The following is a 26,090-nucleotide window of genomic DNA, read 5'->3' as shown; positions in this document are numbered from 1 at the left end:
ACAGCATGGTAACAACAAGTGCTTTTGTTAATTACTTCTATCTTGAAGTTAACTAATAAATTCTGTTTACAGTGCGCAGATGTCCACATGATCAGTGACAGTGAGGGGGATGATTTTGAGGATGCGTCAGAGTTTGGTGTGGACGATTCAGAGATGTTTGGAATGGGCTCCTCAACCTGTCGGAAAACACCCATGAGTACGTACAGTGGAGCAGCATAATGATGATAGGTTTGAGCTCTTAAAGGTCCCATACTCTAGAAAGAGAACTTGATATTTCCACAATTTTTTTGATTATCAAATGGGTCTAGTTGCTATATATATACTGGAAAGTATCAATCAATCCTCATACAAATGTACATGTTTTCAGAAACTGTGCCTTAAGATGAGATGGCAGGACCCCTTCTGCCAGGAAGCCAAATTTGACTGTATGTTCAGCTCATTTCAGAGCTGACTGACAATATTAATTTACCTGTGAGTTTTACCAAGGTACAGTCATAGGGTAGAATTCATCACCTGTGTTCTTACTGGTGTTCTTACTCTTAGAGAGGAGATTTAAAACTATATTCAGTTGACTTTTTGTACTTAAAACCACAAATAATTCTTCTCATGTCTATCAAAACTTGAAAAGTGAGAGTGAAGTGTATAAAATGGGACCTTTTCTTGCTCCAGTGACGCTGTTAAATTGTAGGACTGCACAAGCAAAACTTGACCGTGCAGTATTTTTTGGTCATTACAGTGCCAGAGAACAGTGAGAATGAAGCTGATGCCTTACTGCACTTTACTGCCGAATTTTCCTCAAGGTGAGCCATGCGTCACATACTTCTCATATTGACTCAAAGGACTTTGGAATGACACAAGGCTGGAATGTAACAATATGTTTTTGTGGACTGTTCTTTTGTTGTGTGTTTTTAGGTATGGAGAGACCCACCCAATGTTCTTCATTGGGTCTTTGGAGGCAGCGTCTCAAGAGGCCTTCTACGGCAAAGCCAGAGATGTAAGTAAGCTAATGGGCCTCATGGAAAAAAGTAATTTACAGAGACACTGTAATAGCTGTCAAAATCATACTTATCATGTTGCCCTTATATTTCAAACATCTAGTTCTGACAATGGGTGAGATAAACGATCCTTACCTTACCAGTGTTGGCTTTTCCTTTAACACACTGATGTCATTCTTGTCTAGTCGTTGTTTTTTTTAGCTGTTTTCTTTGCTTAAGACAGCACTGACAAGAAACAGACTGAGCAGGATATTATTCATCTCCTGTCTGTCAGGAGAGATGCTGCATTTCTTATATCTTCATCTTCAATACTGAGCTGGTGGGAGATTAAAATGTTCATAGTCGATATTCTAACAGATTTCTGTATATGCCTAATCTGCTCTTTTCCAATAATGTAGACTGGTTCTTCCCTGTCATGAGGACCACTGAGATGGAGTTCATTAAGTTTGTTTACCTGAAGCTCTATGTAAATACACACAACACAACGTAAAGATAGATTATTAACAACAGTGTTGTACAAAACCATAAATGACCTTCGTTTAGAACAAGTAGAAGTTGTAATGAGTTGCATTTATGGTGTGTTGGCACTGTCAATTTATTTAATCCAAATTATAAATCCTTTTCAGACAGTGTTTACTGTTATTTGTCTTCTCTACATGTTTTGCTGTGCAGAGACGACATTGATATCATTTCATCAAATTTTCACACTGACAGATGAGGCTTTATTTTTAGCTGTCCACTCCCCCCCCTTGTTTTTCAGCTTTTGTCCTTTTAGGGATGCTTGTATCAATTGACAGCTTGTGTGGATTACAGCCTTATTAGACTGTGAGGACACCGCAAGATGTGAGGGGGGTTCAGATCACCCAGCTCACAGAGCCGGATGACAGTAGAGGCACAGTGCAGATAACACAGTTGGAGAGGAGTGTTAAAAAAGTAAAGGTTAAAGGAAGACATGGAGAAAGGAGAGCAGGAGAGGTTGCAGCCCGAGAGCAAGGCATATGGAGTGTGTGAAATAAACTGAGATGGAAAAAAAATCTAAAGTGGTGCCTGGCGCCTCGCCTGTTTCCCAGCTGATCTCCTCGTCTAAGCCAGCACAATATGGCCGAGGTCTCCCTGGTGTTCACACACTCAGTACTGTACAACTGAGCTCCACACGGCGCAGGGGCGAAATAGTATTCATTTTCACTGTATTTAGTTTTTATTCTGGGCGAGCTACATTTAGCCTGCCAACTGTGCCGTGGTTAGCGTGGCTTTAGGGAAGCTGAATATGTGCAAAGAGTTTTGCGTGAAAACAGAAGCTATTTGATCTGTTCTGTGTTTGTCTTGTTTTATCACAAGCATCCTAGATGACAGGCCAAAACATGCCGCTTTTGACGGTTTCATTACACAGTAGCATATGTGCACTGCTCCCCCCCTTCTGTCAATCGAGTCATCGCATCCTTTGCTCTTTGGCTCCATTCGAAAAAGAGATCTAGTTTTTGTGTCCTTGTCGTAGAAAAGGCCCACTTCATTAAGGGGATATTGGAACAGGGCAGATTTCACTGAAGGGGGTTTCTCAGTGGGTTTATAAACAGAGGAATCAGTCTCACTCTCTCAAAGCCTGGGAGAGGCTAATCACTAAGCACAACACTAAATTTGATGAAGTGTTTCTGAAGGTGTGTGTTGGGACTGTTGAGATTGACTCAATCCATCCTTAATGAAAATGCTTTGGGCTGCAGAGCTGAGCTGAGCTGAACCCCCTTGGGGATCAGTGGTTAGTCAGAGTGTACAGAGAGATAGGCCACCCATCACTAACCACGATCCTCACTAAATCCCCATCAACGCAGTGGTTAATCACTCTAACCCCACTCTCCTCCACTCTCGACTCTGCTCTCCTGTCTGCCACACACAAAGCCACATCAAAATTCATAGCCTTGCTTGAGAGGAGAGTTCAGGGATTTATCACTGCCAAGTATCTGCTTTAAAACCCAGAAATAGCCTCGCGGAATCGAGAGAAAAGAGCACCATCGAATCAAAATGGCAAATGGCATATAGATATACGAATATCTATCAGATCTAATCACAAGCAACACTCTCATGAGTTATAGACTGATTGTACTCATGCATAAATAGAGTGGAAGTGAAAAATGCAGAAAACCTCACCAACCAATCAGTGGGTGATCAGGAGCTTGCATAGCCAAAAGACTCCTACTTACCTTTTAGAATGTAATTTCAAGCTGACACGTAATTTGATTTGTTTAATCACAATTTGAAAAAAAAATCCGATGCTATTTCTGTCATAAAGAGTTAATGTGTTTTCCACAGCACGTGGAGAATATCCTGTGTGGGTTGTGGTCAATCTAAATGTGTTTTTCCCACCATGTGATTAAGGTCATTAGATCAGTCATATGAGCTCTTCATTTTGAAGTATTTGTTTTTCTAGACTGAGCCTGCCATCTGTAGAACAACCACTATCTGGACCTCTCTGTTCTTCTTTCACTCTGTATGTAATTGCATATATCTGTATCTTATTCAATGGTATTTTTTGACTCTGTTAAATAAATTATACATGTGATTGAAATTGACACCATAAACTAGGACACAGTCAGAGAAAAACATGCAGATTTCCCTTTCTAAGTCCCACAAATTACATATTTAAGATATTGAAACACAAGAAGGGCACTCAATAGAGTGTATACCTCCACCAAGGCCCAAAAGGCCCCAGGCCCCACAGCTAAATCTACTGGATCCAGATTTTTATATGAATCTGCACCGAATTGCATACACTCATACATATCAGTCCCCTAAATATGCCTGATTTTGTTATCAAGATCTATTAATTATTCTCTGAGAAATCAACAAAAAAACATTTAAAAACATCTCACAATGTTAAAGAAATAAAAAATTAAGAAAAGGTTACGTAGGATCTGGATGTATCAGTCTTTGCGATATTTTTATTGTGATATGAAAAAAAAAAAGAAATTTTTTGTTGTATTAATATTATCTTTCATCTAATGACTTCACGTTGAGTCATACTTTAGTCAGTAACTAGGGCCAGAGAAGTAAGATTAGTTGGTTGCATTGTGGGATTTTAAGCTAAAAGTAGTTTTTGTGCTATGGACACAATTCTTTATAGCGCTGTAAAATAAATTTATAGGGGAACTATGAAGCTGAAAGTAAATATAGTATAGTGGACAGTAAAAGTTGAGCAATTTCAGATGCAGCCTCTAAAGCCCCTTTTCCACTGGTCAAAAACATCTAGCTTTTGTCTGCAATGGGAATGGATACAATCGGCATTCACTCCCAGGTCAAATGACTCTGCAGTAGACACAGGTTTTTATCGACTCCAGCTCCAATTGGCACTGATGCAAACATGACACGCACTAATTACTTCTTTGACTTCTTTATTAGTCTTTCTGATGAGATTTTTACGCTTTGAGAACAACATGCAATTGCGTTTGTCTTTTTTCTTATCGTACTAGATTTAACACAAATCTTATTGAGGCATTGGTTCCGGTGCATTTTTACATCCAGCGTGACTCACGGGGGTGGGAGACGAATGACAAAATCCTCTACTGGCAACGGGAAATGATTAAATTGTCTTTTTCAGTTTAAAAAAACCTGTGTATAGCTGTACATTTTATTGTAAAAGAGCAAACATGATACCTGTCATTTTAAAGCATTGTTTTTCGGCCTGCATTGATCCATCAATATTTTACAGAAAGGATTTATGAAAATTTATAAATATTAGCATTGTAAACTTACTCAAACTGTCTTTCCTGTGTAAAAAAAAAAGCATTGATTGCTGAAGCCTCGCTACGTGCACACTGTTCTGCTCTGTGAAATCTCTATTCTCTTTCATGTACACAAAGCAGGCTCAGATTCATGTGAACAGGTGTGAGGAAGGACTATGGGGTCACTATCTCGCTCAGGTTGGACCTAGTAATTTAGCTGAACTGAGGGATTTTCTCCTCCCTGCTACGACAGGCAAGACAAAAGAGCCAACTTGAAAGTGGAGAGGGAATAGAGGGGAATGGATAGTTTAACTAAGATGAAGGAGTTCAGTTGGCCAAAATGCCCACTTTGATTAGTCTTTACACTTGCTCTAATTGAGCATGCATGTGTGTGAGTGTGAGTCCTCCACTCGTGCGAAGCAGACAGTGAAGTTTGTGCATCTGTGCATGTGTGTCGGGACGTCTGTGTTTTTTTATTTTTTTTCATGTTGTAAAACTCTCCCTCCCCTCACCCTCATTCCTCTCTCAAGACTGAATTTGCTTGTCTTCTCAGCATGAGTGTTTAATCTTTTCAGGCTGTTGAATCGGCCCAATGAATGAGTCCCCGGGTCCTTCTCTCTAGTAGCCCTGGAGATTATTCTAAAGCACTAATCGTTGAGCAAACACAGCAGTGTTCTCCCATTCCTATTCTACACAGGCCACAGTATAGCACAACTTCGTCTTTCACTTCCCTCCACGTTTTACGCCCTGTGTAGATTTTTTGCTTTTTGGCCTGTGTAGCCTAGATTACTGCTCCTGAGAAACAGATCCCTTGACTCCCCCCGTCACAGCCATGGTGGAAAAATGAACCAAGCAGATACTGAGAGTTTTTTTTATTTTATTTGTTCTTTTATAGTAAGCGAGGTGACATGTAATTTAGAGAGCATTATTTCCAACATTGTCCCCTGGAACCTTTTATGTTTGTGGGTGTGTTTGTTTTTTAATTAGATTGTCAGTAGGGAGAATCTGCCCGGCTTATATGATGGTGTCAATATCCTTGGATTTGGAGCTTCGTCAATATTGTCTGGCCCTGCAGCTACTAACCTGAACAGGCTGCTGGCATTTGGTGTAAAATAAATAGAGTGATTTGTCTGTTTTGTTTTCTCCATATCTTCGTCGCCTCCAAGAGAAGTTTTATTTACACGTCTCCGCATTTGATTTTGTGTGGTATTTGCTTTTTTTGCCAGTTGTGGCCTTGCTGTGGTCTTTAGAAGTCATGTTGGCTCTGCACCCGGTGGTTGCTCATGTCATTTTATAGTCATATATTGTGGAAATATCTCTCCAGTGATGAGACACTGGTACGCTGCCGAGAGATTGAGACCAATCATCAGAGGAGTGGGTGTTTTCATTTCAGGCAAAGATTACATTTTGATGATTCCCGAATTTTCCGGCATGCTTGTGCTCTAGCTCGTCATCAAAGTTGTAATCTTCTGGGAGATCGCTCTAAAAAATTGCACTCCTCTGTTAACAGCCAACAATTCATTCTATAGCTTGCACAGTAAATCACCTCCTGATAAAAATCAATCTGTTGCGACGACCTTTTTCTTCCCTGGCTTGAAAAATGTCCTTAGAAAATCAATTGTACATTATACTCATAACTTTCCTTTTATATATTTTCTGTTCTCCTCCACAGAGAAAGCTGCTGGCCATCTACCTCCACAATGATGACAGTGTTCTCAGCAACGTCTTCTGCTCCCAGATGATGTGCGCTGACTCCATCGTCTCATACCTGAGCCAGAACTTCATCACATGGGCATGGGATGTCACTAAAGAAGCTAACAAAGCCAGGTACTGTACTGAAGCCAGTCAGAGGGGTGGGGTGCGCGACTGTTTTTTCATCAGGTAACCTGCTGGTCATGGAGCTGCGGAATTTATCACTGTTGGCATGATGTTGTATTTTTTTCCCCGGATCTCTGTGTATCTTACTGCCTTTACTCAATATTGGAGCCTGTGGAATAAATTAAGGCAGAAATTCGTTTTTTACTACATGGGGTGGACACAGTATTAGGAACACCTGTAGAATATACGTAATAAAAAACAAATATAGATAATCTTGATATACTAATTAACAAATTAGGTAATCCCGCCATGCCCTGCCCCCAATGTGAATTGTGGACTGGTTAGACCTGACAGCCGCTTGACTGAGCAGATGATGAGTCCAACTAGTACAGTAGCACTGCAGGGAATTTTTTCAGCAGCCACCTGTATGGGAGGCAGTATGGGAACCGGATGCTTTGATAACGCAATGTGTCTTATACAGTTTGTTTAAGAGCAAACGTGGACGTTCCACGTGCTCTCCGAGTGTCATAATGAAACCAGTGAGAAAACAGTTTTGTTAAGAAATTTGAAAAACGGCAAAAACTCTAAGACCCAGGTTGTTTCAAAAAATTGAAGTGCCCTTTAAACACTGAATTAATTCTCAGTCCCTCTCAGAAATCGTGGCACCTGTGTTAAGTATTGCATTTACCCAGCTGTAAAGTTTACTGGAGCAATAACTGAACGTCTAAGCCCGGACTACATTCTTAATCCTTATGTTTTATTTATATGTGACTCCCTGTCTGGAGGAGTGGACTGTTTGCATAAATACTGAGGTGTATCTAATAAAGTGGATATTAAAGAGGATATTAAATATTTTCAGCAGGAGAGCTGCTTCGAGTGTGTGCAGAAGCAAACCACCACAAAGCCCTGTGAAGAAAGCTGTTTGGAACATGTTACTGTCTCGTGCCCATGTCATTGTTGATGTGTTCATTAATACCTGCTGCACGACATTGTTTTTTAATTTAAAAGTCCGTAGACCTTAAAGTCAAAAGACTGTAAATAAAATCTTCTTCCATGTCGTGTCACTGTATGAGACGCATTTAGAAAATAACATAAAATTGCCAATTTGAACTGAAGCCCGTTTGACATACAAACAGCGTTTTCACAACTATTCGCATTAAAGTAGACATGTCCTTAATTGCTGGCATTCAGCTCTCACTCTATCGCTCACACCCTGCATCTCTGTCTTCTCTTTCTCTCTTCAGCTTTATTCTCTTTCTGAGGCTCCGAGGTTGCATGCTAACAAAAGGCGTTGTGTTTGCATGGTGAGGCCCCTGATTGGGCAATCTTGACTAAGCTGTCTGAAAAGAGGGTCAGTGGGAGATGAAGAACTCCCCTGGCGTCCAAACATCTCTATCTTGCAATTTATGCTCAAAAGTCCTTGTGCCTCCTTCAGCCTGACAGTTCTGTGCAACACCGTGTAATCACACAGGTTCTATTATTGGCATTAATATCTTTCATTGGATTGCAATTTTTGGGGGAAATATTCTATATTAAGTTAAAAATAAATGTGGTCTGCAGTGTGTGATAGACAACTAGATCCCCTGCAGGTACACGTTCTGAGCAGTGGTGGTAAATGTGGACCTGCTGAGGGCTTGATTGGGTTTACTCATTACATTGTGCCCCTGATGAACCCCAAGTCCTCTCCTACTTCCTCTCATCTTTCTGCTACATCTTTTCACTCTCTCCATCCCCATGTCAATTTTTCTTTATTTTCCCTCCTCTTTCCCTCTTTCCCTCTCCCCAACACCTCCAGATTTAAGCCTGCCCTCGGGTAGGAGCCATTTAAGAAAAGACTCGCACCTTGACCTCACCCCTCTATTATTTCTTTTAAGGAAATTCCCTCTTTCCCTCATTCCACTCTCCCTTCTCTCCCATTAGCCTCCTTTGCTTTTTGCCCCAGCTGAGCCTTTTTATTGCACATTAAAAGGCAGGCAACATCTGGAGCTTTTCATTGCACACAGCTAGTCACAGCTTCGTCGCTAACGCATGCATGCACATGTGCACGCTCACTCACTCACACACAACACTGCCTCGCCGCATTCTCACGCTCTCTGGTTGATCCAAAGTGACTGGTGATTGGCAGCAATCACACAGGCTGTTAGAGAGGTATCCTGAGTGTGTTTGACGAACCTGCTGATATTGGAATGTGCCTGTTGCTTTTCTTTGGTATTCTCTCAGGCCTTCCAGTTAAATGATTAATTATGCATAAATATAGTTCCGCTGATTGGATGTCAGTGTAATTGTCACCCATGGGAAATGAATCTGATATGTTGGACAAGCGCTGTGCTGTCGTGGCACATGGCAAATATAGAAATCATCAGATAAATGCACTGAAAGTGGATCATTTTAGAAGGGTATATATAAGGGTCATTCTTCTTTTAACCAATAAACATTGTATTTAATGCTTATTTAGGGCCAACATCTCTAAAAGCACTAAAAAGTTTATTTATGTTTAACATGAACACCTGTACCATAGACTGCTGCTCTGGCTGCAGATTTCTGTCCAAACCCGACTGAGCTCAACAGTTAATTGACCAAGCTCCCCCTGAACCCGACAGGCATTCTGGTTTTTGTGTCTAAACCTGATGTTTTACCCAGTTACAGGCAAGTGCAGTGTAAAAAATCATGTAGATAGCCTGATAACCAAACCGGAATATAATTTCAAATTTTTTGTCTGAACCCGGCCCGACTCGCTTGGGTATCCTCACTCTACTGTACAACAGCACTGTAATGGACGTATACATGTTATTCATAAGGGGTCAGTTTTTTGACCTCTTAACTGGTTTTAGAGAACTATATGTCATTTTCAAATCAAAACACGTCCACGTTTGCTCTTAAAGAAACTGTGTATGACACAGTGCGTTTTCAAACCATCCGGTTCCCATACTCCCTCCCATACAGGTGGCTGCTGAAAAAATTCCCTGCAGTGCTACTGTACTAGTTGGACTCATCAGCTGCTCAGTCAAGCAGCTGTCAGGTCTAACCAGTCCACTCACATCTTCTCACACGGCCTTGATGTGAAGAAATGTTATGTGACAGTCCAGGGAAACATTAACTGTTTTCGCTGTCTGGATGTGCAGCGAGGGGTTGGGAGATGGGATGGGTGACAAATTAGAAGCTGTCAATCCCATTTACCAGCGGAGCGGAGTCTTTAACTCACATTAGTTGCAAGTTCCACGCAGGTGTTTCCTCTACATGCAGTTACCCCCTGAAGGTTTTTAAAAGGCCACAGGTCTGGTACGGACTAGGCTACATTCTTTATCGTGTTATGTCTTGGCTGGATGAGACTGTGATGAACTGTTCACCTCAGTTCCTGGAGTAGCTTGACTTCCTCCTGCTCTCGGTGTGTTGTGTCCCTACTTGTTCTATAGGCAGATTCACAAGTGTTTCATATACTGATACAACTTGATTGAAGGCAGATATGTAAAGGATTCAGGCTGAGTTTTCAGATTGAGCAGTTTTTATGTTGTCTGATGATTTTTTTACTATGGTGGAGTGACTTCCTTTATTTTGAGTTTGAAACTAAAGCGGGTTGGTTTGTGCTTGATGGGAGATTTAGGATCGGGTTACCCTTTAAGTTGGTGTCCATTGTTCCCTGGCCTTTCATTACAGGTTAGAGTTTCCCTGTGGGCTATTGTTATGGTCGGCCTCGGTCAAGGTCTGAACGGGGACAAATGTCAGGACAGAATGATCAGTAGGATTTAGGGTACCCAACTTTTTCATTGCAAGACGTGGGTCATTCAGAGTTCAACATTCGGAGAAGTTTGAATCATGTTCCGACAGCATCTTAAATTCTGTTCAGATGCAGTCCCTTCCCCTGTTTTCACAATCTTGTCTACCATCCACCCTTTTTTCGTCTGTACCAGTGTAATTATAACTTTAGAAAGTACCACAATGAGCTCAAATACACAATTTCACAGTTTGAAAAGTCTGAAAGTAGCTGCTGCGGTTTTGGCCTCGTGTTTTAATGAGTTACACCCCCCCCCCCCCTCTCAGATAGCATCCCTTCCATCTATCTTCTTCCTCTGACCTGCTGTCCCTCCATCCATTCCATTACCTCTCTATTTTACCAGCCAGTTATTAAAGTAGATCTTATTAAAAGGCGTGAGAAAAAGCTAATCTATATTTGCATTCAGTCTATAGCAATTCATTAATATTATGACATTTACAGGGAGCTTGGCAGTGCCCCGGCTGCCTGCTACCCTTTTCCCTCTCTGAAATGTTAATTTAAAAAGTTCTGTCTTTGTAATGGAATAAGAAATCCTCTCTTGCCCTATCAATTCTGGGGGTCTGGTGAGGAATACTAATTTATCTGGGGTTCCAATTGAGATAGCATGTCACTCTGATGGAATAGGATAAGAAGGAGATATTGGTTTATAAGTCCAACGCCACAAGTTGTGTATATTTCTCTTTGCTGCTGAAATCTGAAAAGATGATGATCATTTCCATACATTGTAAAAAAAATATGAATGTGTCTTTGAAGTGTGTTCACATATTTTGTATGAATATCTTTCATGTTCTGTATTTTTTTAAATTGCAGGCTGTAAAATATATGTTCGCTTCTACAACAGAATTCAGGTGAATAAAAAAAAAAAATTTGATATTTAAACTGGATTTATTTTTCTTCCAGACTACTCACCATGTGCACGAGGCACTTTGGAAGTGTTGTGACACAAACTATACGGACATACAAGACAGACCAGTTCCCCCTGCTCCTCATAGTAATGGGAAAACGAACGTCCAATGAAGTTCTAAATGTTATTCAAGGTAATTCCTACTTTATAAATAGTCTGATAATATGTATAGATATATTTGTCTGTAATTATTGGAACAAAAAGATAAAATTACACTCTGTAGATTGTGATTGATAGTTTTGTTATCTTTAGGTAATACGACAGTGGACGAGCTGATGATGAGGTTAATGGGAGCCATGGAGATCTTCACAGCACAACAGCAAGAGGACATCAAAGATGAGGTGATGTCTGAACTCAATCTGGAAATTGTTGACAGCAGCCAAATACAAATGTGATTCTTCAAGATGTAGAAATTTGTTTTGATTGACTTTTAAATAGGATCTCTTAAAAAAGATGAAATTGATTTCTCCGGTTTAGGATAGGTTTTGTTTTGGACACAAGAAGAAATCTAGTAACAACTCAAACCATCCTCAGCTTGATGACTGAAGCTACAGTCAGTTGAGCCATTCTTTAACATCCTGCTTAAGTAAAAAAACATGTTGGAACAGATCAGACTACATTGTTAAACTGGGTCACACGTGTAATGACAAGCAGAGTACTTAATCACTCCACCTCTTTTGCATTTATCTGTAGTTTACTGTGCTAACTACAGTCTTTGATTTTGAAAAGGTACAAGATTCCTATTCACTGCTGTGAAAAGGTAACACAGGTCTGCTCTGTGTCTGTCGACTGCCTCTTTGACTCCAACAGAAAGTGGACAAACACCACTGAAGGATACAATCCTCCCAAAAATAATGAGTGAAGAGTGGTGATGGTGTTTCATGTCATGGACATGAATGTGGGCCAGAATGACAGACAGCTCTCCACACTGTCAAAGACTTTCACCTAAACCCCTTACCCATGTGTTTACCCAGCAACATCACACAAGAGGGTGTACGACACAATAAGTATTTTTGTCCAGGCAGGTTTTCTATCTGTGTTCACATAATTCAACAAAGTTCTCTTTTTTCTTTTTCATTTGAATACCTGTAGGTCAAAGATTTAGGGATTTAACTCGGTGTCGAATTAACAGCCCCCTCAGAATAAGATTCAAAGAGGTCACCATGTCCTCTTTGACCTCTGTATGACCACTGTATCTGTAGATGACAGATGTCACACCGTATTAGGCACTTTACAATCAGTCAACCAAATTACCTCTTAAACAATACTGATGTGAGAGTCATAGCATCTCAGTTATGGGAACACTTGTTAAGTAATTAATCTTAGTCACTCATACACACACACACACACACACCCTGGGGGTTAAACATCCTCAGTTGGTTACTCACCATTGAGTGACAGTTATTGTCTCAGTGTTGTTATTATTGCTACAATTCTCTAGTTTCGTTTTTGATTCACTGCTCTTGTCACATGAAATAATCAATAATGACAGGAAAAGACGAGAAGTATTTAGGGTATGGGTATGTGCATGTTTCAGGTCAGACTGCGTGAGTCATAAAGTTGACTGTAGGTTCAGATTTGAGACTGGGTATCATTTGAGGCTTTTTTGAATGAGTCCCAAAATCTTTTTTAAATTGATAACCAAAATATATCTTTTTTTAAAGATATAAGCTAGTTTTCCTATAAAGCCTCTTTTTTTGTGCATCTTTCTTTTCTTACATATATTAACTTGATTTTTGAACACATAACAGTTTTTCTTTTTATGGCCTCTGCAGAAGATATTTGTATTTCCTTTGTGTAATATTTTCTTTTCTTTAAAAATCACTATATCAAGTTGTTTGAGATGTGTCTGAGAAATAGGAAACCAAATATGTTATAGTATAAAAGTGCAGTAAAGCTCCAAAGTGGGATAAGGACCCAGAAATGATGATGAAAGCATAAAGTTCAAAGTGATTATTCATGATTAATAAACTCAACCTTGACACTGCAATAATCCCATCGTCACTGTAACAACTCTCGAACGTTGGATAATTTCCTTCTTCCCAAGCTCCCTTCCCTCTCTCTTCTTTCTCTTCTCCTTTCTTCCACCTCCACCTCTTCAAAGGCGAAGGCAGACACAAAACGCAGACGCCCACCCAACCCAGACATTCCACTTTGACACTGACTTTTGTGTCTGTCTGGAAACGGAGCAGCTGGACGGCCACATTGTGTCTTCAACCAACCGTCACTGACTCGCCAGTCATTCCAATGGTTGTCTGTGTTATAGCTTAGTACTTACTAACCAACTGACTACTCACAGCAGGTTTTGTGGTTTGTATCTGTCAGCGTCTAGGGCCATTCCCAGGATATTTGACTTTCATTTCATGTGAAGAATTGCCAAAACTGGCCCATGTCCCTTTTTGGGATAAACAGCTGGTTTTAGGAAAATACTGTGAATGAGAAATGTCGTGGTGTTGAGGCTAGCACCTCGGTCAAGGGCGCCAAACATACATTAACCTGCGTCAGGGAGCATGCACAGTCCACAGTAAGGAGGTCTCACCTGACTGTAAAGTGATAGCAAGACACTGAGCCATAGTTGTGCCCAAAATGAAATAATAACATATAAAATTCTCCAGGTATAATAGTTCTAAAGGCAAATTCATAGTTGTTCCCTGTGAAGTAAATGTCGTCATCCACCCATGTCCACTAAAGTACGCACTGACCCCTGTGCAGATGTCACGTGCAGCCCAGGACTTGTGACCTTGTTGACTGAATGCCAGTATGGTCAACCCTGGAAACCATTGATTCCTAAATTCAACAGCAAATTAAATACAACTCTTAACACTATTTGTTGTTTGTGAACAAACCTTGAATTCATTTCTTACTTCTGACCCTCTGAAATTACAGTTTACCTTTATGACCTGATGACCGTACATCTCACCACCTCTATCAGTTGCCAAGATACAGAAGTATCTGTTTCTTTTTTCCCTGCAATGATGAGGTCTTTAAAACTGCTGTCTATTGAGAAGCTACATGGTAGATTTATAATTTGCTGCATGCCTGTGGTGCAAGCAGACATAGAGTTGAAAAGGGTTTTACATCAGGGCAAAATGAGTAATATATAAGTTTCTGTGCAACTTGTTTGCGTGACTGGGCCAGTCCATTGAAGGGTGCCACTTTTGATGCTTTTGTCCACGTCCACCATTCTTTTACAGTTTCCTTTCAATGTTCGTCCATTATGCAGACCAAAAGCACAAATGTATCCTTTGCATTTTTACTATTGAATGCAACAATACACACTGTTCTTTTGCTTAGCCACCGCTTAGCCGCCCAGTAGTCCACTGATCATCACAATAAGCTTCCTTTGCCATATCCGGACTGGCACACAGCATGGGCCCTCAGAAAATCGAAAACTAATGGCTATGCACTGTTAGCACAATGGCCACTTGTATTTGGTCCCCAGTCTTTATAAAACACTTTGTAGCCACAGCAGGTAGAGAGAGAAAGGCCGCCTGTCCCCGTCCCTCTGTACAAACAGGAAGAGAGAGGCAGAGTGAATGAGAGAGAAAGGGACGGTGAAACTGAGATGAGGAAACATAAAAGAGGCTTGTGGTCTGGTAAATGACCGCCCGGTCACAATGAATTCCCCTCTGGTGCTACTCTTTCATACCTGGTGTTTGTACGTAACCACACGCTCCATGCTGCATTTTCCTTTGCTCGGTTCTTTTTGGCTCCCACACCCATCACCTCAGCTTAGATGTTTTGTCCCCATGTGTATCCTTTATTATCTTGTTAGTTAATGGACCCACTTTCTTTTTTTTCTCCTCCCTCCACTCAGGACGAGCGCGAGGCGAGAGAGATGGTGAAGAGGGAGCAGGATGAGGCCTACAGTCTGTCTTTAGAGGCGGACCGCAAGAAGGTACTTTAAAAAATAACAAAGAAGATATGTCTGGATTACTGGTTTTTAAATAATATCTTTGTTTCCTAACATCTCTGTCAGCTCCTGGTAATGTAATTTTTCAAGTAAAACCAAAAGTTTACAGTATTTCTGTGCTCTTGAGTTAGAGGCATTATGTTTAATGGCATATGTACAACATCTAAGATCAACAAAAACTTGGGGTTTAAAAAAACCCCACTATTCCTTTAATTTTAGGTTATTTTAGTTAAAATGGTAATCACATCTGTTTTCTCACTGTGAAATAATTTCTCATGCTAACAACCCTTTTATCATATTTAAGCATTAGGCTCTGAGTTAGCTGTTGTTGCCTCCAACAACGAGGTTTGGTGGAATTTTCATTGATTTCTCACAGAATTCATAGATCTCAATGAAATATCTTGCATGTTTAGAGGACTGGAAAAAACATCTGGATCTAGTAAATTTAAAAGTGGTTTCATAAGGGGACTGTTCGGCCTTGGCAGAGGTCAGAGCGCCATTCTGGCATTACTTCTGGATTTAATGCCATTGAGTGCCAAAATCATATTGATTCAAAATCTAAGACCATTATTTGTGTATCTACAAAGCTGCTCGTTTTAGCTTTCATGTGCAGTTGTCCTGACACAGTGAAAATGGAGGGGCAGTTTGAATCCCACTTTGATAATCAGCTGTTCAGTACTTAAAACTGCAATTCACAGAAAATCTAGTTAATTGGTTCACTGTCCACAACAAGTCATCAAAGTGAAGGTAATACCTGTGGGCAACAAAGCAACAGTCATCAGCCTCTTCTTGGTTTGATTCTGGTTCTGCTGTTATTTTTAGAGAGAAGCCCAAGAGCGAGAAGAGGCTGAGATAGTTCGTCTGGAACAGATGAGAAAGGAGGAGGAGGATGAGAAGGAGGTGAGAACACAGCCACACACATCGCACTCACATTTTTCAAATTTGTCAAATTAATTTTCCATCGTGATCAGGCTGATTCATTTTTGCCAGCGCACAGTGGATTTGCCATCGTTCTGTCATTATTTATCCGCCTTGCTGTCACTTCACAATAATGAGTCAATTAGATCATGGTTTTGGTGCAGCCTGCCAGTCAGTGGAGCGTGTGCAGAGTGGATGAACAGGCTCACAGCCATCGAACAAGAATGAAATATCCTAATTACAGTGAGGCCCATCCCTGCCAGTGTCACCTGACATACACACAGTTATTGTTCTTTTTAACTGCTGTACATTGGTATAGCACGTATTCGCATATTGAAACCTAGCCAAACAAAAGACTGAGGCAGTTCATGTACACAACGTGCACAACCCAAGCAAACACACACATTCACTGGAAAACAACTATTGTGTGTGAAGAGGGGGTGAACACGGACACACACACACACACACACACACACACACACACACACACACACACACACACACACACACACACACACACACAGACTGACACACTGTCACGCATGCAGGAAAACAATAATCGTCTGTGTGGACAGCACCATTGTTGTTATACAGTCTATATTAATACAGTGTAGTCCTGGCTGATGGTTGTTTACTCAACAGCACAGAGCCTCTGGCACTGAGAGGTATTGGGTGACCCGGCTCACTCAGGTGATTTGTCTCTTTTCCGACAACAAAAGAGCCTCGGACCAGGGGCCGTCTTAATTATATCACTGTTGTCCATTAACCAAACTGTGTGCACGCTTGTTTATTCCACTGAAGAAAGGCCACCATGGCCTACTTATATGGCCCAAGAACCATCGTTTCTATGGTGTCATCTGCCAACACACTGCTGGGATATTCATTAATATATCACAATGGCAACTGGAGTTTTTAAACTTGAAACCGGACGTGAATACAACTTTACCTGTGTACAAAAGTACCTCCACAGGTTCACAGATAGATAAGTTATATAGAAAATCAAAGGAAAGTATTTACACAATTTTAATTTAATTGATTATTGTTTTTGATATTAATTTTGGTGCATCACTGTGCAATCACAATAAAGGCATTAAATTGAATTTGTTTCTATTCTCAGTCACTGCGAAATAATATAATCCATATAGGAAACCAAAAAAGTTTACAATTAATATTTACTGCTTGAATCTGTTTATCTTTATTTGCATGAGGTAGAAACCTGATAATGTGTTTGATTATAGTATTATATGAGATTAAAATGGAGCTCTTCCATCTAAACATTTAAGAGGTAACTGTTTTTTTAATCCATCCTTTCTATAACATTATTTTTTATAATACTTAGTGGATGGTTTTATTGTGGACAGATTCACTTGTGAAGACAGATCCATTTAAAGGCCACAGACATTTTGTTGCTTTAATTTAATGTTTTTAAGTATCCAATCACAATTGTTGTTGGACTGAATCTGAAAACTTCAACGCAATACATCTGTTTTTAACCTATCATAAGTCTTTTTTGTTGTTTACAGTTTTCCTACAAGTTATTAACCTGGTAGTGAATATGGGAAAAAAAATGTAAAGAAAACTACAGACAACATAAACACTAGTTGCCACCAGAGAGAAAACAATGCTAGAGGGAACGGGTTCTCTGTGAATTTGTGCCTTTGTGCATAGACGAGCGGCGGTGGGTGGGGTGCGCGTGTGTTTCATGTACCTGTGTGGGTTGACTTTACTATTTACCTCCTTCAGGGGGGTCTTAGCATACAGTTGTGTGACTGTCAGGTGCACCTCCTCCCCCCAACCCGTCCCCATCATCTGTTTGCTTTCTGTGGTTAGTGGCGTGGAGCCGGAGAGGCAGATAAATGGACGGATAGATGCATCTGATTGTTTGCGCGGAGCAGCCGGGCCCCAGGGCTCAACAAGACGTGTGTCCTGTTGTTTCTTTAGGGACGCTACCTCTCACTTGTGTGGGTGTTTATGCTTGCTTCTGTGGTTGTCAGTCTGTCTGCATTTATATGTCCACCACCACACACACTCCTTCCAGTTATGTGTGTGTGTGCGTGTGTGTGTGTGCATTACTTTGTCCCTGGGGGTGCCTTTAACTCAAGTCAGCATCAGCTCTTACACCTGAGGGAGCTGATGGCGGAGTGGCACGCGCCCTACCCTGCCCACCCCAACACCCGAAGCTGCTAATGAGCTACTGTTGTACACTCTTATGAAATATAATTGCATTATGGTGTGTAAATAAAGCCGGGGCGTGTTGTCACAGCATATGCTCCCAGGCTGGCCAAACAGGAACAACAAGCTGGGGGGAGGAGGAGGCGAGGGGCAGGAGCAGAGCGAGGAGGAAAGGCTCGGGGGAGTCGCTGAGGCTCGGATTTTCAGAACACAGGAGAGCTGATTAGCTTCGCTGCGTTGGATGACAGTTGATGGTTGTCTTTGTGCCACGTAAACCACCTTTATGATTGGGTGTAAACACTATAACCAATTTTAGGGTCCGTAAGATAATGTATTAGCTCTTATGATACAAGACTTGAAAGTATCTGAGATAATCAGCAGGCTCAGTCTCAGATTCCCCCTCAGTGAGCAGCAGAATAAGGCAGCATGAGAAAGAGAGCGAGGAGCACACTTGGCTGTTTTTAACGTATTGAAATGCTACTTGGCAACCTTCTGGGTGACACCAGGCTTCAGGGAGCAGGGTGAGACGCAGGACAACTAATTTAATAATATTCTCTGGACACGAAGTTGCTTTAATTAACGTGAGGCAACAGTGCTGCAATCAGACTCTGGGAGCAACTCGTTGGCTTCTCCTTCGTACTTATTTGGATAGTGTGTCATCATCTTCATCGCTGCCAGTGTTACCGTCGAGTCTTTGGTTTAAATTTTCTATAAACAAGAGAGAGAGAGAGAGACAGGGCTTCGTTTTTATAATAACACTTCACCAAATCTCTTGATTATTTTTTTCTTGCATTGGGGAGGACTGTGTATAAGCTTCCTGGCTTCTCTCCTCTCCTGCACTAATCCATTTAGTTTTATTCTAATGTGTCTATTATAGGGAAAAAATGTGATGTAAAACCAACACAGAGAAAAGAGTTGTACAGAGGTGCTGTTGTGTAAAGCTAAATTACAATAATGTATTTATTAAGTAGGAATTTGTCCTTGTTTTCATCAGTGTCTCACTAATATTATCAATTATTCCATTTAGTTTCTATTACTCATTAATACAAAGCCTACATTAAAAATATTTTTGTTGAAATGAATTAACTAATTTGTCATTAATTAATTTGATTAATCTAATTGTTATTAATTTAAGTTATATATCACATTATTATTCATAGTCTCCTGTGAACAAAAGATTAAAAAACTATTAGTAACTTTTGTAATGCAAATAGGCTTTAACAAAAAGTACTGCAGCTCCAGTGATGACAGCTGCACCTCACTGGCACCTGTATGTAAACATTCAGTCAACAATGAGAAGCTCTATGTATAGAGCATTTGTTCTGTTGTGTATTGTTACTATGCAGTGACTAGAATATGGATCATCTTGTGAAGTGAAAAAACACATAACTCCGACAGTTGGAGGAATTTTCACAGATTTCTTGTGATGAACATAGTAAAAATCTGCCCAACTCTAGTGAGATAATGTAGAGTATCCAAAATTGTCAATGTGCTGTACTGACCACTAAATTGGATTTGTCCCACCCTTTCTTCCAGGCAATCCGCTTGTCATTGGAGAAGACGCTACCGCCAGAGCCCGTCGATGAGTCTGGAGCGCAAATCAGCAAACTGCGAATTCGCACACCAAGCGGCGAGTTTCTGGAAAGGCGTTTCCTGGGCAGCTGTCAGCTCCAGGTCCTTTTTGACTTCGTTGCATCCAAGGGGTATCCCTTCGATGAGTTCAAGCTCCTCACCACCTTCCCTCGTAGAAATGTAAGTGGAATATCAGATGCACACGGGCCCCAAAATCACCCTCTTATGCTCATATACATTCATACCAGCAGTGAAAATGCTGCAAAGACCAACAAATAATCTTTTAAATTTACAAGTGGAGGGGTGAAGACTTTTTTTTTTTTTTTTACCAAGATGGTAGTTGAATTATCCAGTTGTTAATTTTGTGCTCACCTTCATAACAGTTCTCTGCCCCCACACACAAGCACTAAACTGATCCTTGGCAGGGAGGAGCAGCGGCAGGTTATAAAGTCTCTGCTGGAGAGATCCGCAGCTGTAATTGGCCTGTAGCTGTAAATGGGCCTGTGCTGCAACTCGGGTGGCAGCTGTGAGTGGAGACAAGCAGAGACAACAGTTAAGACTATATGTTGTGTTGATTTGGCGATTTGAGTTTTTCTTGCCTTTTCATCATTCTTGTTTGCCGTGTTTGTGCGCTACAGCAGCCCCTGAGGATCACTGCCTTTGTTTACTCGTACCTGTGATGGGGCAAGTTAAGCCGCCTTTTTATCCATCCACCTGCGCACACGTAATATTCAGTGAATATTAATTAGGAATCAGTCCGTTGTGAATACAGTACACTGTGACTGTGTGAGGATACAGTTGTCAGCACTGACAGTAGTATTCTCTGTGGCTCTTCTGCTGACGCGCGGCAGCACTCACTCAGCTACAGCCCGTCATCTGAGGGTTTGGTCGGCGCGCTCGGTGGTAACGAGCTAATGAGCACTGTTTTAACTACCAGTTTAATTAGCCATGCTGCTGGAAACAAAAATGGGATTTCCATTAATCAAGAGAAGAGTGCATGTGGAGGAGTGGGTGGTGGTGGTTGTATAGTGGTGTGTGTGTGTGTGTGTGTAGGCTTGCCCAGGCAGTGTGCCATCGCAGTCTGTAGAGACCACTGGGGCACAAACACCTCAAACTAACACACACATTAACACGTAGCTCACACTCTTCATTTCGTCACAATCACACACTTCAACACATGCACAAATATTTTCAAGCAAACAAATGCCCCGCTCACAACTTTGTCACTTAAAGGATTCACAGTTGTCTCTTTATAATCAAGAGTAAACATGTGTTGGAGACAGAGATAAAGATGTGTCTGCATCGCAGATGAAATTCCAGCAAAAACAGGATGGGAGGATTAGAGGAGGAGAGGAGAGGGAAGAAGGATGGCGACTGCAGAACTATAGTGGAAAAGAGAACAGAGAAGACAGAAGCTTAAACAAAGAAAAGATTTAATCAGAGAAACAGTCTGAAAGAGAAAAGGATAGAGAAGACAAGTGGAGAAGATATTAAAAAAGAAGATGATGGGAGATAATTCCAGAAAACAGAAAGGCGAGAGATTTGGGGGGAAGAGAGAAGTGAAGCAGCTCAATGGAAGTGCCAGTATGAGGCTGTGAACACAGGCCCCTGTCTAATCCCCCAGCTCTGTGTTGTAATTAAAAGAGAGGGAGCATAGAAAGCCTCCATCCCGTCCAGACGCTCTCACTGTTGCTCTGCCAGGATCAGAGGATAGAGGATAGACCACTATTGCATTTGTAATACTGCACAACTGTTGAAACCTTCTTTCCCTTTTCGAGTTTTCTGTGGCTTTGTGGAGTGTCACTCTTTCTTTTGTGATTTCCCTCCTCGTCAGCCCGCTTTATTTAATTTCTACTGGTTCAGCAGGAACACAGATCAGTGGATCTTCACAATCCAACCTGAGAACATCACGTGAAGTTTATTAAAATACTCTGGCCTAAAACTACAACATTATTAACCAGGAAAAAGGGATGCATTGTTAATCTGTACATCTGGAAACATGAGTTAATTCTCATTAAAGATAAAACATCAGAAGCAGTTCTCCTATTTGTGATTTGTGCTGTTCCCCACCTTCCTGTAGTTTAGCCAATAAGTGTCGATTAGTCTCTAAAATTTGGACTCCGTCGTTTCCTCAACATTTGGTATCAGTGGCTTATCTCTTCAGCACTACAGCAGGCCTTACACTGGCATCATTTGTACTAGGCTTAGCCGTGCTCAGGGAACTAACCCTTTCTCCGTTTCTATGATTGTCAGCGACTTTGAGGAGGAGGAGGAGGAGGAGGGGGGGCGTCTAGTGTTTCAGTTTTCAGCTTTTCATTCAAGAATGTCCTCCTTTCTCTCTGATACGTGTCACGCTCAAACCACCGCTCGAAGGCCTGAGGGTCTTCTTCTTCCTTCAGCTCGCGGTGAAAATGTTTAGACTGCCGGTATAATAATCGGCAATGGGCTCTTCCTGCCCGGCTGCTCGTAGACACCCAAACACTGTCAACCCGGCGTATTATTTTCCCTTTACAGTGATACTGTACTCTATTTCACCTTCGCTTAATCCTTCTTCCAGCTCCGCGAGCGAGTTTGCAAAATTGATTCTTAGACAAAACCCGAGATGCAACAAAAATAAACAGTGGCACAGAAGAAGCCGAAATAGATTTTACATCTGTTGCACTGGCGTGTTTTGCTTTTCTTCTCCCACTATCTGACAAGTATTTTTTTCACAGGAAGAAGGAAGGTAGTTTATTTTGAAAGTAGTTTCTTTCAGAGGCTCCGGAGGACTGTTCTAATGATAAACCCACTCCTTCACAAAGATGTGTGACCCCACGCTTCATCTCTGAAGCTGGATTCGTCTTAGGCCACGTACACAGACCAGGGTCTCACTCGGTTAAAGTCTCCCTGCACTCAAAAACGTTTTTTGCTTATGTGTAGAGTTCTAAAAAAAGAAGATCCACACACCTAAAGATCCCATTAATGATTTATTTTCCAGTGAGTCACCATCTTACATGTTGAACAAATCCTGTGATGTTTCAGTAACAAAGATTAACTAGTAGATATCGTAAAAAAAATAGCAAATTCATGTCACATCAATAGTTGGTATTCCATAACAGGTTCTGGCTAAATAGCTGAAATATATACTAAATATTAGAGGTGTCTCTGTCTAATTATCTGTTCTATGGGGAGAGTCAGTAACACCATGGATCTTCTTTCAGGGGGATGTAAAGGGAAAAATCTAGAATCGTTATCAAGAGAAAAGCGTCAGTGAAAATTAAATTGTTAAATGGCAGCTTCAAGTGTGCGTATCTTTTCTAACATTTTGTGATGTTTTGTTGATCCAGCATCCAGCAAAAGATGTTTTTACTGGATGCGCGTGTTGGTCTGATTTCTTTGTATGTGCACAGTTTGACGCCAGGGGGCTGTTTTTACAATCTACTCTGCTGAAGTCCTGAAGTTGAAACACCTGAACGTACAAGCAGGGTTTTGTGAAACCAGTTCAGAAGCAACTTACACAAGTTAGAGTTGGAAATGTGAAACTTTCCCTGCGAGACTGGACTTTTCACAGATGATCAATCAAAGCAAAGATTTTTAAAATAATTTAAAACACATTCAGAGCGAATCTTTCAATGTTAAAAGCTGCTTGTTTGAGTTTTTCCCCTGAGGGTCCCAGCCCCCTCCTCACCCTCAGCCCTCTTCCCTGCAGTCTTCCCTCCCTCCGTCTCCTTTTTCCCTCCTCTTTCCGTCTCTTGCTCCCTCTGCACCTCCCTGCTTACACAGTACCCGTCCCTTCCACTTATACTTTATTTTTGTTGCACAGTCTTTGTGCATCCTCATTTTTTCCCCACTTAAACCACATTTAAATATATTTAAGCATAAACTACCCTCTCTTTATTTTCTCTCACTTCACTTGCTCCCATTCCCCATTTTTCTGTTTTACCCCTTCCTTTCCTCCCTCCGCCCCCCCACCTCCCCTCCTCAAAGCTGTGCGGTGCCTTTCTGTCTTTGAAGTACCGTATTCGGCTCTGTTCTTTTCTGTTCTGTTCACGCCCCGGCGCTACGTGCTGTCAACGCTCCTGGCAGCAGATAATGATCTCCCACTGCTTTTGTAATTGGCCAAATAAACACTTGACAACACTAGTTTAAAACAGACAAGTTATTTGGTTTTAATTAACATAGTGGGGCCTGTAATGGCTTCATTAAAAATGCGTTATTTCAGCTGCACGTTTGATTATATTGGAAGCGGACATCTCGAGGGCCCTGTGTTTATTTTCCCTTTCTTTTCTTTCACGGCCGAGCGTTGCTTAGTGTCGCCTCCTCTGTTATATCAGTGTGTTTTATTCATTTGAATCAAGTGGCTTTACAATTGTGGTATTAATTCTCAAACTTCACGTTAAGTGCTAATGGTGTGTTTTTTTAACCGTGGGGAAATTTAATACCGCCAAACACACAAGGCTGATTATTTTATGTCGCACAATTTTTCATAAATAGAAAAAGATAAATTATTTAAGATTGCTGAGAAGCACCATCTGTCTTTTTTATTCATTCCAATTTTGAAATTACTGCCTCTCCTCTCGTTTTCTCTCCTCTCAAGATGAAGGCCCACCCCGAGTTTGGTTCTGCTCGAGGTTTCTTCCTGTTAAAGGGACGTTTTTCCTCTCGTCAAGTGCTCGCTCTATAATAATGTAAAGTCTCCACCATACGATGTTAAGTGTCGTAAGATAATGTGTGTCGTGATTTGGTGTCGACACAAATACAGGCGATTTGAGTTTCTCAAAGTTTTTTTTTGGCGCTGAGCTTCAGTTCAGTTCAGTTTTTATTCTGTTCATTTATGTGTTTTTAATTAACCAGCAAACCTTTTATTTTTCCACAAATGCTATTTCGTCAGATGAAAATCTTTTGAAATGAATTTCATCTTCTAAGTTAGTCAGACGCTTCCCTAATTCAGCTGATTGATTTGATCTAAATTGGCTGATGGAAATTATATTGACTCAAGGTTAAAGACAAACTGCAAGCAGAGAGCTAGATTGTGTCTGTCTTATGTATGTATGTATGTATGCATGGCTGTGTAGGCACAGGAGGAGAGAATATGGCTTAGGCAGAGCAGAGGAAAAACAACAGCTTTGTTTGTTGACAGATGCCTCCATGCTTATGGTCTGTTAATTGGATAACAATGTAAACAATCACCGATGGCGCCCGTCTCCTGTGTCAGTGTGGCATCTTGTTTCCCTACTTTCTTCTTCAGAGTCAGATGCTGCTCTCCCCCCGTCGTCTCTCCCTGGTGCACGGCGAGCATAAACTCTCATCCCAATTTCAGTCACAGCACACGCACGCTTATATGTTGTCCACATACACACACCTGCTCCACCCCAAAGCCTCATTTACTCCTACCTGATGCTGTGGTGTCATAACAGCCTGTCGGGTTCATTAGCATGGCAGCCATTTGCGACGCGCTGCTCCTGAGGTGGGAAAAGGAACCCAGCAGCCCTGTTGGTCCTTTTCCCCACCGTCGCGAAGGAATATGTTTGCAGCAAACACACACACTCATAAAAACACACACGCACCATTTTACCTCTCTTCATGGCGTCTCGCTCCCTGCTGTGCTATGAGGCAGTTGACTAGGTGATGGGCATAAGGTTGATGAGGCAGCCCCTCCCTGCCGGCACGGGGCTCCCCAGGACCCCGCTGAGAAGTCAAGAGTCTAAATGACACGTTGAAATGAGGATCAGGAGAAGACGTGTAGTCAAAGTGCACGCACGGTGACATTTCCAAACACCCTTGGGAGATGGATAGTTTGCCGGATGCTGATATATCCTCCTCACCTTTCCTTTATTCAATTTTTTTTTTTTGTCACCCTTGTCTCACAGTCTTTGAACCCCCTCTTGTTTCACCCTAACACGTGCTTCTATTTGTAGATTGTTTTGATTATTTTAAACGTTTGCTGGTATCACAGTTTTCTCCTAAATAAGTTTTTATGGAGCTAACATGGACTATTATTACCATTTATATATTGTTCAAAGTTCAGATGAAATTTCTTAAATGTTTCTTTAGAAGTTCAAATTAAACTAAAATCTAAATTAGAGGTCCTGGGTATTGAGCGAGATTTACACTTTTCATACCTGATTGTTCCGACACCAAAAAGACTGATAAGACACAAAAGGAGAATGTAGGTGAAGCAGTTTTTTTGGTTCATGTTCAGATTTCAGACTTCTCACTGCGCTTGTTGTGAGGTCGACCTTTAGTGCGCCCGGCTTGCCCTCCGACCTTCTATGGCAGGTACAGCGAGCTGGTTAATTATCCCACCATGAGGTTAGAATAGGATCCCTAATCA

The 26,090-nt window shown here is 41.2% G+C and overlaps 1 protein-coding gene across 1 annotated transcript in view; it reads left to right on the top strand.

The window, feature by feature from the left end:
• The window catches only part of faf1 (Fas (TNFRSF6) associated factor 1), a 59,696-nt gene that overhangs the window by 31,472 nt on the left and 2,134 nt on the right, over positions 1-26,090 (top strand). Inside the window, exons 10-18 of the mRNA XM_034582886.1 lie at positions 73-196; positions 737-800; positions 913-994; positions 6,381-6,535; positions 11,199-11,335; positions 11,455-11,543; positions 15,020-15,100; positions 15,938-16,015; positions 19,742-19,957. Coding sequence (XP_034438777.1) covers positions 73-196; positions 737-800; positions 913-994; positions 6,381-6,535; positions 11,199-11,335; positions 11,455-11,543; positions 15,020-15,100; positions 15,938-16,015; positions 19,742-19,957 — 1,026 coding nt within the window. The remainder of the gene's footprint in view (positions 1-72; positions 197-736; positions 801-912; positions 995-6,380; positions 6,536-11,198; positions 11,336-11,454; positions 11,544-15,019; positions 15,101-15,937; positions 16,016-19,741; positions 19,958-26,090) is intronic.

The sequence above is a fragment of the Hippoglossus hippoglossus genome, chromosome 4 (genome assembly GCF_009819705.1).
Source record: "Hippoglossus hippoglossus isolate fHipHip1 chromosome 4, fHipHip1.pri, whole genome shotgun sequence".
NCBI lineage: Eukaryota > Metazoa > Chordata > Actinopteri > Pleuronectiformes > Pleuronectidae > Hippoglossus > Hippoglossus hippoglossus.
The sequence above is the reverse complement of the archived record's forward strand: the minus strand, read 5'-3'. Positions and strand labels throughout refer to the sequence as shown.